The 15,367-nt window shown below is 36.6% G+C and overlaps 1 protein-coding gene across 2 annotated transcripts in view; it reads right to left on the reverse strand.

Moving 5' to 3' along the window:
• Window positions 1-15,367, reverse strand: part of NKAIN3 (sodium/potassium transporting ATPase interacting 3) — a 357,930-nt gene that overhangs the window by 17,027 nt on the left and 325,536 nt on the right. For both annotated transcript variants that reach the window (XM_027705861.1, XM_027705785.1), the window contains exon 5: window positions 5,936-5,996. In XM_027705861.1, the coding sequence (XP_027561662.1) occupies window positions 5,936-5,996 (61 nt within the window). The remainder of the gene's footprint in view (window positions 1-5,935; window positions 5,997-15,367) is intronic.

Genomic DNA, 15,367 nt, shown 5'->3' on the forward strand with positions numbered 1-15,367 from the left:
TTAAGCAGAAAGAAAAACAAGGAGGTATCATGCCTCTGCTGTAATATTTTTGCCACTAACTTATATTTATATTGTTTAATTGTTTTTATTTTACACCACCTTAGAGGTTTTACCCTTGGTTGTGTGCATTATATCTGTGCACGTTTCCATAGGAACTAGAATAAATGCTTGCTCAGGCAATGTATAATAACTTAATATATAAAAAAAAGAAAGAAATATAAATTGAAAGAGTATGTAGAGGTAATTTAAATAGTATGACGTCCCTGCAGTATTTCTTCCTTCGTTAAATACTTCAGAATTCATTGTGTTAGTTTAGTGAAGGAATGAGCATGCATTTTCAGACCATACTATGTTGTTAGACCACAAAATGTGGTTAAAATATCAGGTTTATCCTTTATATTTCCAGTACGGGAGAAAGTGGAGTCAAGTATAAGTAGGATAGTAAATAGGCGAGTGCATCTAATCAACTCCAGATGGACAGACCTCTAATGTCTACAGAAACTGTAACTTGAGATTTGTTTCCATTAAATGTCTGGTAGGGCTGTTGAAGAAGTTCCCTGGATACTCCTGGTGATATTTCTGGTTGCACTTCAACCTCTCCTTCATGGTATGCATCTGCAAGATGATGACAGCAACTGCCAGTATGGAACAAGCTGCCCTGAAATGTGGATGACACCTCAATGCAAGCAGCAGCAGGAACCACCTATCATCAGCCAGGTGTTTTATGGCATTAGCTGGGCTCCCTGGCTTTCCAGATGTCACAGACCATGTTTGAGGACAGGTATGTTGGACTCCTCATCTCTGAAGGAGATTATTTTTAGAAAGCTATTCAGTTGAATTACAGAATACATTTGGTTATGAATCCATTACAATTCTCTGCCTGGCAATACGTATAGTCTATGCCTGGCAAAAATAACTGACTCTGTTGTTTTTCTAAAACAGGTGTATCGAAATTCTGGGCCTTTGGGTTTCTTGTCCAGATGAACAGAAAGATGCAAACTGCTTTTCAAGCCTTCCAAAAATAGTGATAGTCATTGCCATTTTACAGAAATGCCAAAGCCAAGAGAATGCTGTCAACCTGGCAGCTATAGTGCTTTTCACTGCCAAGCAGTAAAAATTATCATAATTTTAAAAGTGTGTGTCAAGTATATTCATCCACTGGTCAGTAACAACACATTTTAATTCAATATATCTAGTCATTGTGGTCTAAAAGTGAGAGTGTTGAGCACTAAACCCCACCTGTCTGCTGGCTGCTGTTTGGCAGGTTTTCTAAGTCCTCATTTTAGTGAGGTATTTGGACAGTTATTGTCTGGGGATATTTGATTCTTGTATTGCCCAACAGAAATGCAGTGAAGAATCCTCCTTCTTGGTCATCCTTGATATCAATAATTTTATCACAAAATTTTTTTTTTAGAAGGTTAATGGACTCAACAACGTGTAATTGCAATTGATGGAAAGATATTAGTAGTAGGTTCCCAAATACTCCTTAGTTAAGGATATTTGTATATTTACATATAAAGGTAATCAAATATATGTAATATCAGCTATTGTTAGTTCTTCATTCACTTTGCAAAAAAATAGCATAGTTATAAGAAATTTATTGCTGTTGGACCTACTCTGTAATTATAAATATTAATTTAAATGTGATGAAAAAGTCTTTCTATCTTGTTTGATTACTGGCAACAGACGCTCAATGGTGTGTATAAATGTAAAGCCATATGTCAGATAAAGCAGTGCAGTGGTTTTTCAGTGAAAACAGTAATGTATCATGCCTTACTTAATATTTGTCTAATGATGGCATAACGGAGGGTCATATTGATACCATAGTATGGGGAAAACTCATACTTTGTAAAAACAAATTCATTTTCTCTGTTCTGAAAGCACAGCTGAGCTCTAAATACAACTAGCATAGAGAACAGACAAAAAAGAATTTTTTAAAAATTTATTAATTTTGTTCCTGTGGCTTTATTTAGGGGATAAATCTGTCCTTCATGGTGAATTTCCTTTATTTTTGTTCATCCATAAAAGACTTTTAAGCTTCCTTGTTTCAGTGTTTCAGTCTCATTTTTACAAAAATGCTGAAATCAAAAATATAGATTTGTGGCAAACCTTCCCCTCTGATTTCACTGTTATTTCCTTATGCAATTTGTATACAACTCAGTTTCCACTCCACAAAATCCCATACAGTATAGAACTATCACTTCTGAAATGTGCCATAGTCAGATTTATGAACTAGTATTTAGCAGTAATAGCGCTATCAACTGTTTCTCAGAAAACTCCAGAAACTATTTAGAAATTTAACAATGATATTAGCAATGTATTTTGCCTAGTCTCCAGACTCCGCTGTATTAAAACCATTCAGTAACTCTGACAAGGTGGAAACAAGTTCTGAGTTCATTTTTAGGAGAAAATGATTCACAAACAGGATAGTGACAGGTTTTTATGATTACAGATTTCACATATTCTATTCCTTCAAAAGGGCTTATAGAGATTGATAGATCTACAAAGAAAGAAATGAAAAAATGAAGAGAAGAGATATAAATAGACTTTTTCATTAGGATGAATGATGGAAGGTATTAACCCCACTACAGCAGTGTGCCTTTTACATGTCTATTTTGTTTTATCCCTTTTGACCTGCTATCATCTTTCTTCTGCATATAAGTTAAATACAGTCTGAAACGTAGGTAAGGTGAGCAATAGCTGGAAATAAATGTTTCCTCAAGCATTATTACTGTTCAGAAAAGTGTCCATCAGCCAAAATGTCAGGCTCAAAATCCATTTAAGCACTGCACAGAGGCTAAGCAGGCAGCTTTTATTAATTTTTAAGTCTGCATGACGGGTTTCAGACCAAGAACCGGGGTTAACTTGATGCAGTGAGTATTGCAGAGTATATTTAAGTAAGGAGGCTTTGACTATCAGATGACTAATTTATTCTGTGAAAATTACTGCAAAATTATGATGGAATAGCTGCATCTACCTAAGAAAAGAATCTACTGCGTCATATTTAAATGTATAAAATTGCTCTTTAGTTGCAGTTTCTTGAACTTTTATCCTAATGTAAACACTGTCTACTCTTAAGCTGTTTTGAAGAACCACTGTACTGACATCTCAAACAGTTTTCTGTTCATCACGCTATGTGAATTTTTCCAGAATAAGTCGTGTTCTTCTCAGCTAATAACTAAACCAAACCATTTTCTCACTGTGCCTTAAACAGACATTTATTTATTTAAAATATATCTGTGGGATTGCTATGAAGGAGTTAACATTTGTCTTTAATGTAGTTATCTATAAGCATAGAGGACTCTAAAACACAAACGGCACTAAGACATAAAGTGGAATATTAAAGGGCTGCTTATTTGCTTTTGATTGGATTCAGGATCTTAAAAGGCAATAAAAAAGGTAACAAATCAGAAATTACTTCTCTCCAATGGTTGTAAAATCTCTTAGCTATATCTATTCCACTTCTTTGCTCCTCTTTTTCCTTCCTTTGCACACTGCTCTTGCCCATGCCTCAGGTCACCCTCTGCTAACTAAAAAAAATATTCGCACATGGGTCTAGAAGATTATAGGTAAAGGTACAAATGAAATGGGAAATTTGCCCATTCCTAACAAAGGACATTGAGCTGAATTACACCATACTTTCCAAGACAAGTGGGATGATTTTCACCTGTAACAGAAGACCAAATTACCATCGACAATTCTGAAAGATAAGTGGAAATTAAATGCAGATCCCTGAGTCCTTCATGGAGAATGGGAACTGGGTTAGTTTTACATACTGGATCACCATAGCACTTGATGTGTTTTACTGGTTGATAAATATGCTAGTTGTTCTCCATTCTCAGTGATTTAAATTTTCATTGGTATCATATGGCTTGAAACTCTCAAAAGACAGTGATGTGGGCACACCATCAGAAGAAAATGAATTGGGCCTCATCTCTTCTGAAATAGGTTTTCGAAGTGAACAGGGCCCTTAATTTGACAATAACCATCTTGTGAGGCCCTGAATATAAAACACATATGCTCTTCAGCATGTGACTGTAGTTTCCCTGAACATGTATTACCTGATGGGAGTTGCGTCTTTCTTTCACACACTCATAAAACAGGGTGTGTGAAGCACACTATAAAGGGATAAACAAAACCAACAGTAACATAATATACTTGTGTAAAAAGTAAAGAGCCTGTCTTCCCAAGTACAAATGTATTTGTGTTTGCATGTGGGTTTGCTTGTGCACTATTTCCCTTTTAAAGGCACTGTAGTTTGTGCCGTCCTCATCAGTCTGCAGGCCTTCCCTAATGCTTAAGGTAGCCTTCCTGTTCCAAGAATTTAATTAGTAACTGTCTCACAAATAAAGTTTCCATCTATCTGAATGAAGCCATAGCTACTGTCATGACTCATCACAGCCTTATGGAAAGGAGTTGCCTCTGCATTTCACTGACCAAAGACTCTGTTTATACATCCCAAAATATACAGCCCTTGTGCTGCTGTGCCATCTTCTGCTGATACCCTGTGTTACCAGTTTCTGCCTGTCAGTTTCCAACTTTCCAAAGAAGCATTTTCTAGGCTTTTGCACCTCAAGACCTACATTTTATGTTGCTTCTCCAAGTGTTCATATTTCTCCTTTACTAGCAGCCATCTTTGTCCAGGCTCCTTGCACCTCTTCACAGTACACTATGTGCACGACGTCCTTATGACTCCTTCCCACTCAATTTTATCTGAGAATCTCTTTGATTCTTCCTAACTGAAATCTAAATGAAAGTGTTATGATTTGACTCTAATGTCAGTTGCACTATGATGGAGAACTAATGTTGTACCATTTGTAGCAATGGAAAAGTGTTTTGTTTACGGTCCTTCACACTGTTTTCAATCAGTCTGCTTTTCCATCACAGACATGAATTACTTGAATTATGTCTTCAATAAGACTTTCCAGATATTATCAAATGCTTTCCTACAAACCAAATTAATTTTTCCTACTATATTAATTTCACCCACTAGTGCTATTCTGTGAAGAAACAAAGCAACTATGTAAAGATTTATGAATAAAAGGTTATTAATAAATATTTGGTTGTGTATTATTTATCCTATAGCCTTGAAACGCTATTGACATTTGTTCTTTTTTCTTCTCCTAGAGGGGTTACTGTTTAACTCCCCATAAATGAGAGGAAACAACTTTCATGATCATGTTGTTTGTTTTCTAGGTTTGTTCTTATGCTTGCTCCTCTTTGCTCATCCAAGTTAAGTGTGTATGGTGACATCGTTAGGCAATTCTCACAATCTCTATTCACACATCATCCTAGCAAAAGGTTCAGCATATTCAGATTTTTTCAATACCTATTTAATGATGTTTTGAGAAATACTTTTTTAAAGGTGTGCACATTTTCAAAGTTATGGAACAATATGAGTATGTATATAAGAGTTTTATTGATAAAGTCAAGTTAAGAACATGGGCTTAGCATTTTAAATGCATGGTCTAGTTACCTGTAGGGTTTGATCAGGTTTACCTAATTATCGATCAGAGTGATACCGCACACTGTAAATGGCTTGATCTGTCATCTCCATTAACTTTACTGATAAGCTGTCATTTGAAGAACAGGCTAAATGGCTTTGGGAGCTTTGATTCTAATTTAAGCATACATACATAAAGACATATATCTATATGTATGTGCATGCAATGTGGATCACATAATTTTCATCACTGTGACTGGCTCATGCAAGAGGTTCACAAATCTCTATGAGGAAGTTTAGCAAGTGCAATCCTACCTAGATAAGACAGTAGTACCTAAATAAGTATGTCTTTGAGCACAACTGGTTGTGTACATGAATGCCAGTTTCTGCCATTTTTCAAACTTTGTTCTTTGCCTTGGTAGTCAACGCAAGACTAAGTCTCACCCCAGGTACTGTGGCTCCGGATATGGAGAGATGTGTATCAGTACTTACAGCTGTCCTCCTCCTCCATGAAAATACTGATCACGTAACAGGCATACACAAATCCAATCAGCTGTATGAAGGAAGAGGAAAAACAATCATCAGAACACACTGAACACTTATCAAGCTTTTAGTACAAAGATGTAGAAATACAGCTAAATGCTAAAAATATTTAGTTCCATTTCCTGCATTTGTAAATTTCAGTGCAAATAGTCACAAATAGCTATATTTAAGAGATTTCCTCCCTTTTGATCATGTTGCATAGCATATACTTTATATATAAACAAATATTTTATATTTTAAAATATTTCCCCAGTCCCACTGGGGTTAGTATTGACGAATACTACTATTAAGTAATACTGGTGGAAAACACCTGTACCTTGACATTCAGCTATTATTTACATTTTTTCTTTGTTCAATACCTCTGTTCTCACGAGTTTTCCCACATGCATGTCGGCCCTCTGTGCACCTCGTATACTTACTAAACAGACAAAATATTTATTGACTGCTACAGAATTCAGTCATAGTAATGCTTCTATGGAATCCACAAGAGTTGTCTTTTTGTGTTGCATAAAGTGTCCCAGTGAAGAACTGTTTGGAAAAAGTTTAAATTTATATGTGAATTGTCATGATGTAGCTGAACAGTAAAACTAGTTTATGATTCATCTTATCAGAAGGGCCTATCAGTACTTCACAATAACTATGCAAATAATGCACAGACTCATTTCCCCAAAGGACAACACCAGCCTAACCATGCCATTTTTTTAACAGCTGCACTCACAAAAACATCCTCCTCAACCTGGAATTGTGTCACTTTTGTCACCAAGAGGAAGGGATTAGAATCTTTAGGATGAGGAAATAGAAACTCCACTCATTTGTTATCAATATAGACAAAATGTTTTCTTATAACCACCGCCAAAGAAGAAGAAAATCCCACTGGGGAAGTAAACTTATTAAACTGCACTGCCCAGACATGCCCATGCCTGAGAAAATATTGTTTGTGCAGCTTTACACAATTAAAGCTATCTGAAAGCCTTGAAAAGACTCTTCATGAGAGATTTCTACAATAATCCAGAGATTAGTTTTAAGAAAACTCCTTTTTCACTGATCCATTCAAAAAATCTAATTAAAACAGTTCTTCTTGGGATGTCACAGATCAACCATCTGAGAAAGAGGTAATTTAATAGTATCTAGACAGGTATAAGCTCATTCAGAACACAGAAATTATTCCAACCTGCTTTCTGGTGTGGCTGCATGAGGAGCTTTACAAGCAGCTCCAAGAGCCTCTCTGCAGACAAAAAGCTTGTCCACACAAGGGAATTCAGGGAAGTTAAGATGAATTAACTAAAGCTGTGAAATCAATGCACATAAGATAAAGTACATTAAATCCCTGTGTGGCCTTTCCCATTCAGAAATAAAGTGGCCCTAGTTCACTGCAGCTTAATCCTTCTCCAAGGGATTAATCTTCCCATGGAGAATTAAGCTACAGTATGCTGAAGCTGAGTTTATTGTGAATGAGAGCTGTCACAGCGCTGTGGCACGGTCCTGTCAGAGCTTCCTCTCTAGGGCATTCATGTCACTGGTGTTTTGGGAAAGTGAGTTTAATCCAACTTTCCTCTAGGTCTGAGCAGACTACAGTATTGGCAGCTTCCTTGACAATTTTTGTGTCCAATTTACTGGGGTGGTATTGCCATAGCCTCTGTCAGGTGAACACCACTTTGTTATACTGATGCTCTGAGGCAGCTAAATGCAAACCAGCTCTGGAGGAGGCACTCACTGAAGATGGTCAGGACTGAGCCATGCCTGAGCTACCCGTCCCCACTGTGCCTGGTGTGGGGTGGCTGCAGCTGGATGGGACCCACAGACATGGTAGGGCTTGCTGTTTTGCTGTATGCCCACCTTTACCTGCTAAAGACTCTGCATGTGATCAAGAGAAGTCCAGCCACTTGCTATAATGATAATGGGATCTTGTGGTTCTGCTGCCCAGCACATCCAGGACCAGCACTGATTTACAGACTCCTTGACAGATTAAGCACATTTCTTCCCTAAACTTCACAGTTTAGAGCACCTTTCAGGCATGATGACAAAAATAATATGATCTAAAGGCTTCCACGGATTGAAAGACTAATCATACTTGAGGTATAATGCTTGTGCCACCTGAACGTACCACAGAAATGCTAGAACATAGGTTCTGGTGTTCATGATTTTTCTTAATAGAATGTCATCTGTTTATTTACAATATTTCCTGTTCACCGTTTCTGTTGTGCAATTTGACTACATAAGTCACATGGGTTTGTTTCTTTTCCCTAAACATAACTGAAATATTTTGAAGAGTAAAACTGCTAAATAAATAATGAACATGATAAAAATGAATTGTAGTACAGCTTGTGGGTTTAAGTGTTTGTGAAGAAAGATCCAATATTTAGAATTATTTACTATTTTCCCATCATGTATTTTCTCTTGTTATTAGTATTCTGTATTAAATTAACATTATGAATGCAATTTCTTCTTTATATGTGCACTCTATATCCATGCATATCATATAAAAAATATCTCTGTGAGAGCTTCTAGTATCTAATGTGTTGAACAGGTGGATAAAGCACAGCAAGACTTCCACTCTAATGAATAATAAACCATCTGCCACAAAGAACAAAAGCAACAGGGAAAACCTGGAGAGGTCTTCCCTTCAAAAGAATGTGGGTCATGACAAGCCTGATTGTTTTAACAGTCCTAACAGCTTACATCTTGCTCTTTCACTAGATCTTCTCCTTAAAGTAAAACTTTTCCCACTCTCCTCAATGTTTGAAACACACTTTGCCTAATCTATGAGCTTCTTGCAAAATCAGCAGTCTCTATGTGCTTCTCAGAAATATATTTCTTCATATTTCTCACCATTAGTAAATAAATATTCCTCAGTCACTTAGGAATCACTGCTACCTGTTGTATTTATGGCATATATTTGTTTAAAAGACACTATTTCCCCCATGTGTTTAGTTATTAATACCAGGAGGACAAAAAAAAGTACATTCACCCTCTCTCAATTTCATGCTCATGGAGGAGAAAACAAAGATGAAATCTCTAACCATGTCAGGAGATATCATGACCTACCATATTTCAAGAATATCTTTCTATAGTTTAATGTCAGAATGAATGTTTCTGAAAAAAATAAAGCAACAAGGAGGAAAAAGAGCTCTTTAGCATCAATTGTCCGGTATTGCTGTACAGAAGTGGACAGCAACGTGTGGCATGTAACTAACCAACTAATTATTATAGTTGGGTAACTGATATTTACAGCACAATTAACATGAAGCGATAAAGTGGGAATATAGCCTTTGACATATGAGACCTGTTTTCAGATCTTTAAACAAAGTTACAGCCACCACAGTGTGAATATTTTTAAAAATTAATTGATTTAAAACCTCTTATTTTGTGTTATTGATGGACTCATTAATAAAGTATTTATTCCAACAAATTACTTTTGCTATCTTGATTAACCCAGCTGCTGTTTAATTAATAGTGTTATGTGAACCCATGAAGCCAGCATGCTAATTGCCAATCTGCAGTGAGTTGGCTAACGTGTACTGCCCAGTTTCTTGATATTGGAAATGTTGGCTGTTGGCTTGGCATCAAGTGATAAGACTTAAAAGTGTGCTCCCTGATAATTAAAGAAAATAGGATGCAAATGAGCTGTAAGATACTTAATCTGGTCATCTTGAGTTTCCATAATTATTCAAAGGGGCCAATGAAGTGGTTGGAACAGGATATCCAAAGCATCAAAAGTCACTAGCACCTGGAAGAATAAACAGGAGCCTCTGGCTTGATCCAGAGAGCAATTTAGGTGCCAAGGTGGATTTGTCTTGACGATATTGAGTTCAAGGCCTTGAAACCTTCTGGGACCCCTGCACTGTACAAGACTACCTGTCTTGCCTGGAGACCCCAGCCTAGTAAAGTGTCTCAGAAGACACCAGTGTTATTCTGTAGAAAATAGGTGGGAAACTGTGGGAAGAGGCTGTTGTCCCCTGCTTTCATCCAGTTACACAGTGGTCAGGGTACACATCTTTCATAAGCAATACAGAAAACACTCAGCTATTTCATAGAATCACACAATTGTTGGAAGGGAGCTTAAAGATCATCTGGTTCAACTTTCCTGCCATGGGCAGGAACATCTTTCACTAGATCAGGTTTCTCAAATCTCATCCAAACTGGCCTTGAAAATTTCCAGGAATGGGGCATCCACAATTGCTCTAAGCAATCTGTTCCGATGCCTCACCACCCTCATCGCAAAAAATGTCTTCCTTATGTTGAATCTTGACCTACACTCTTTCAATATAAAACTGTTACCCTTCGTCCTCTCACTACAGACCATTGTAAAAAGTCTCTCTCCATCTTTCTTATAAGCTCCCTTTATATATTGAAAGGCCATGGTAAAGTTTAAATAGGTCCAATTCCCTCAGCCCTCTGATCATTCTCATGGCCCTCCAGGTGGAATCTCTTGAGAGTACAGTAGAGGGGTGAATAACCTCCCTCAATCCACTAGCTACACTTCTTGTGATGCAGCCCAGGGAACAGTTGGCTTTCTGGACTGCAAGTGTACTTTGCAGACTCCTGTTAAGTTTGTCATCCACTGTGATACCAAAGTTCTTCTCAGCAGGGCTCTTTTCAAGCCATTTGTCCCCCAGTCTGCACTGATATTACAGATTGCCCTGACCCAGGTGCAAGCTCTTGCACGTGGCATTGCTGAACTTTGTGAGGTTCATAAGGATGCGCTCATTGAGCCTGCCGAGGTCCCTCTGGGTGGCATCTCTTCCCTCAAGCCCATCAACAGCACCAGTCAGCTTGGTGCCATCAGCAAACCTGCTGAGGGTGCACTCAATACTGCTATGTAAGTAGAGAAGGTATGAAATAGCACTGGTCATAGTATGGGCCCCTGAGTACACCACTTGTCACTGGCTTCCTTTGAGCATTGAGCATAACTCTTTGGACACGGCCATACAGTATTTTCAGAACCACCAGAATTTTTATACCAAACTCCTTATTTCTTCAATGACTAACTGATAAATGTTGCTAACATTCTCCAAGTCATAGCAAAGGACAGGCTCAGGGTGTGAGAAACAATTGTCACCTAGGCTATAAGTTGGCAGAGACTTCAGTGTGCAGTGCACGAAGGGATTTCTTATCAGTGGAACATGGCTATACTTCTATGATGCTATTTTAAAGGCTTTTGATGCATAATTTATTTTCTGCTGATATCCTTAGGTAGAAATGAAGTAGTAGTAGTCTCTGTTATTTTTCTTGTGCAGGAAGTATAGTCTCTAGAGGACCTAAACGCTTCAATCTAATTAAAATCTCTAAGCTTAAGCTATGGACATCTGCATGAAACATGAAGGCCAAGTTTAATAGAAGGGAAATTAGATTATACAATTGTCCATCATTAAACTGAAACTATTAAAACATGTAAGAAATTAAAAAACTAATCATTTGAGCAAATATATGCTGTGACATATAATTGCTTTAATAAATGAATATTATTTGAATATATCCCCTTAAAAACAAGAATCAAACTGAGTGTAAAATGTATGTTTATTTGCAAATAATAACAGTTAATGTGGATTAAACTTTCTTTAGGAAATCAAAGAAAAATGCAAAATAAAACTAGAAGTGGTGATTTAAATCAAGGCTATTTTCTGCAGGCTGAAATACTTTTTATTAAAATTGATGATTTGGATAATTTTAAGTCTTTCTGCTTTGCTTTGTTGTCATCAGCTGCTGCCTTTAAAAATACACTCACAGTAGGAGATTACTTTCTTATCTATCAGCTTCATACACTGCAGTTCCACTGGCTCAAAGGAGGTATGGAGTGTATACCAAGTATTTAAGATGACAGGAAGCAGTGCCCTAGGCTATCAGGTTAATCTTCAAAATCAGGTGTACAATAGGTCACTTACACTTTTAAGCAGCTACAGAGAGTTTTGTAGAGATCTCATTAAACAGCATAGAACCATCCAAATAAATGAAATAAATATACTCCTGGCTCTCAGAGGATGTAGGTACCATTGTAGGTAAACTAGATTTGGAAGACTTCTCCAATCAAAATGAAAACTCTGCTTCATGTCCTTCCTTATAACATCCAGTCCACCTAGACTGTCATCTCACTGAATATGGCTTTTTCTTGACTTCTTCTTTCCTGATGACAGCTGAAGATCATTATTTATCTCTGTGATTCTTCAGAAGTATAACTTGGTGAGCACAATTCCTTTTTTTCTGCAAGATATTTCACTATTACCCAATTTCCCACAAAGACTGAGGGAGTATGAAAGGAGAAGAAACTTTTAAAATTGAATGTTTATGCACAAAAAATGTGTAGGATACAAAGCTTGACAAGGTATCTTTAAATTTAATTTACAAAATTGAAACTATGTAGCAAGAGTGAATTTACTGAGCAAAAAGGTAAAAATACATTAAATTACAAAGTATTCTGACTATTACTATCTCCCGACTAGCAGTTTCAGAAGAACTCACAAATACTGAGGACAGGCTGAAACACGAGTAGTTAATCTTAGCTACCTACTTGTCACTAACATTTTTATTGCTCTGCAAAGAGGACTGTAAAGCTCTTTTCTTCCATTAAAGACCAGAAAAGCACTAAGTCGGAATAACGGGTACATAAGGGAAACGGGATATTATCCCAGCATCTGTGTATGCATGATTCAGAAAGATGGAAATATGGCTAAGATTATCAGGCACAAAGAAATTATAACTCTACATATTTTAAGACAATGACAAAGGAACAAAATCAAGAGTAAAAGTAGTATATAGTTGTAGCATAATAATGATCATTTACTACTGTAGTTATCCAATTACATGACTGTATATAATTATGCACTCGATTATATACATTTTATTAGAAACATATTGTAAAACTATATCATTATACATATTTTCAAAACTGGATGCAATTTTTTGAATTAAAGAACAGACAGTCTCAAAGGTATGTCCTCATTTTCCAGAACTAAATGATGAAATGCACGATTTTACAGTGGTAGCAGTAGGAGTGTCAGCCTTAAAGTACTCAGAAATCTAAAACCACAAAAGCAGACAAACAGCTAGAAAAAGGTCCAGAAAACACAGCAGGATGAGGTGGTAGCAACATCGGAAGTACACTGTGTTGTCTGATTTTTTTTTTCCTTTCCTTCATCTTCCTAAAATCTATTTGATTTGAGTGGAATAAAATTCAGGTTGTAGGGGCATTGTCTACCAATTTAATCAGCACAGTGCAGAGCTGGTCTGGTCCAACAGTGCCATTTACAGCTGTAGTGGAGAGCTCCTAGAGACTACAACACTGATAGCCCTTAAAATGTGCTAAGGACTCTAAAAGTGGGTGACAGGAGCTTATAGGTATTTTTGCTTTATATTTATCAGTGAGAAACAAGTGAGTAGATACTATAATAGATGTCTATTCTTAAAACGCATAGAGGTTGCTATTGGCTAATACAATTCCTCTTGAAGGCCATCTACCTAGCACTGGAAGTCCAGCAGCATGATGGAAAAGACTATATCTGTTAGCTACCATGCTTTTTGAAGTCCTAACCTGTATCTGCTGTTCTCAAATCCTGCTTTCCACAGTGCCTCTTTGTCTTTAAATTAAAAGTTGTAGTTGACAATCTAATTTTCACAGGCCATTATCAGACACATTGTTGCCTGCACTTGGTTTGGGAATTTATTTCTCCAGCAGCATAAACACATAATTACCCTCATTACCCAAAAAGACTTTACCAGTTACAAGGGAGGATTGGGGTGTTACATTGCCAAGATTTCACCCACAACATAGTGTGTTCTCTCTTCCCTCTCTCTCTTTAGCTTAGCTATGGGTTATTCTCCCTCCCTTGTTTTTGCTTCCAGGCCTTTAGAAAAAATATAATGTGTTATGACATCTGAAAGATGGAGGATTTGGAACAAATTGTGTAATCCAGTCTCCCATATAATTCTGCAGGTCACAGAATTTCACCTACATAGTCAGAATAACATTAATGTCAGAGTATTCCGCACAGATTAGATTGGGGTAATGGTGCTCCAAGATGAGTTATGTACACAGAAGGGATCTGGGAACCTTTGTCCTCACTCACTTATTTAGAAATAAACCCCAAGCAATAATCCTAATTTATTTGATTGTCTATTGTGTGATAGATATCTAAGTGTCCTATTTTAAATGAAATTAAAGTCTCAGTAAGTAAAAACACTGAACATGGTATTTAAACATGACTGGTCAGAACACAGTGTTTTATCTTGAAATATATTAATTACTTGTTAATGATTCAAATGGATACAGTGAAAGTCAAAAGTGTAAAATAAAGCCAACCCTGAAAATTTAAGAACAAAACAATGGAAAGTGAAGGGGATGAAGGTGGTAAGAAGAAAGAGGGAGAGAAAAGAGATCTACAAGCAAGATTTTCTCTAGATCTAGTTTTTCTCCAGTGTGTAAAGAAAATAAAAGTTTGGCTAAGAATGCGGTCAAAGTTCTCATATTAGGTTAATAACTAATTATCTATTCAGCTAATTAGCTGAATAACAGAGACTGAGAAAATCCTTTACATCTAACTTTACAATAAACAGACAGAAAGATGGTCTTCCTTCACGTCTGTCAAACTGAATTTGTGTTATTAGTTTTAATATTTTCTAAATAGCCACTTTTGTTTGCTTTTACCTTAACTTTTCAGTGCTAAAGATAATTTCAGAGCTACTTGTAGATCACATGATATTTCACATCTTTGGGTATAACAAAGAAATTCAGGCTTGAGGGTGTCTTGTAACTCAAAGTGTTTCTTCAAGGTACCCATCAGGTAATGACTTCACTTCCACGAAATTGTACATACTACTTTGGAAGCTGGTAAAGAAATCAGAAGAAAGAATAAAAGAAATGTCTGCCAGTGACTACAGCCAATGTAAATTTCTTTGGCATGTGACAAAGTACTTGGGAAGGTTTTTGAATCCCAGAGAAAGGGATTATGCAAGCAGGGGGTACCAAAGTACACTCCTTTAAGAACAGCAGAATATTGCAAAGCTTGGCCATTTTTTATGCTAATACTCCTTTTAAAATTCTTTCACTGCTTATACTGCAATTATGAAAGATGTCCTTTGTTGATAGAATGCCAAAAGATATTTTTCCCCTCCTTATTAGATCAGAAGGCACATAATCAGAGTATTATTTCCACTTACTTTTGACAATAGACACAGAGAATGTATTTTAAATCCAATGATGCATTGAAATCTGTAAGAATTACTTATTTTCTACTGAATAATTTCTCTCCCTTCATGCGCAATGTAAATAACAGATGCATGAAACAATTATATTGCCATGAGGTAGCACCCATTTAAAGACAGACAAACTGACATGGAAACAAAAATAACTAGTTCAAGATTTCAGTGAATCATGACAGCCTGATCCCC

The sequence above is a fragment of the Neopelma chrysocephalum genome, unplaced genomic scaffold, assembly GCF_003984885.1.
Source record: "Neopelma chrysocephalum unplaced genomic scaffold, ASM398488v2 Primary Assembly neopelma1_22, whole genome shotgun sequence".
In the NCBI taxonomy this organism is placed as follows: Eukaryota; Metazoa; Chordata; class Aves; order Passeriformes; family Pipridae; genus Neopelma; species Neopelma chrysocephalum.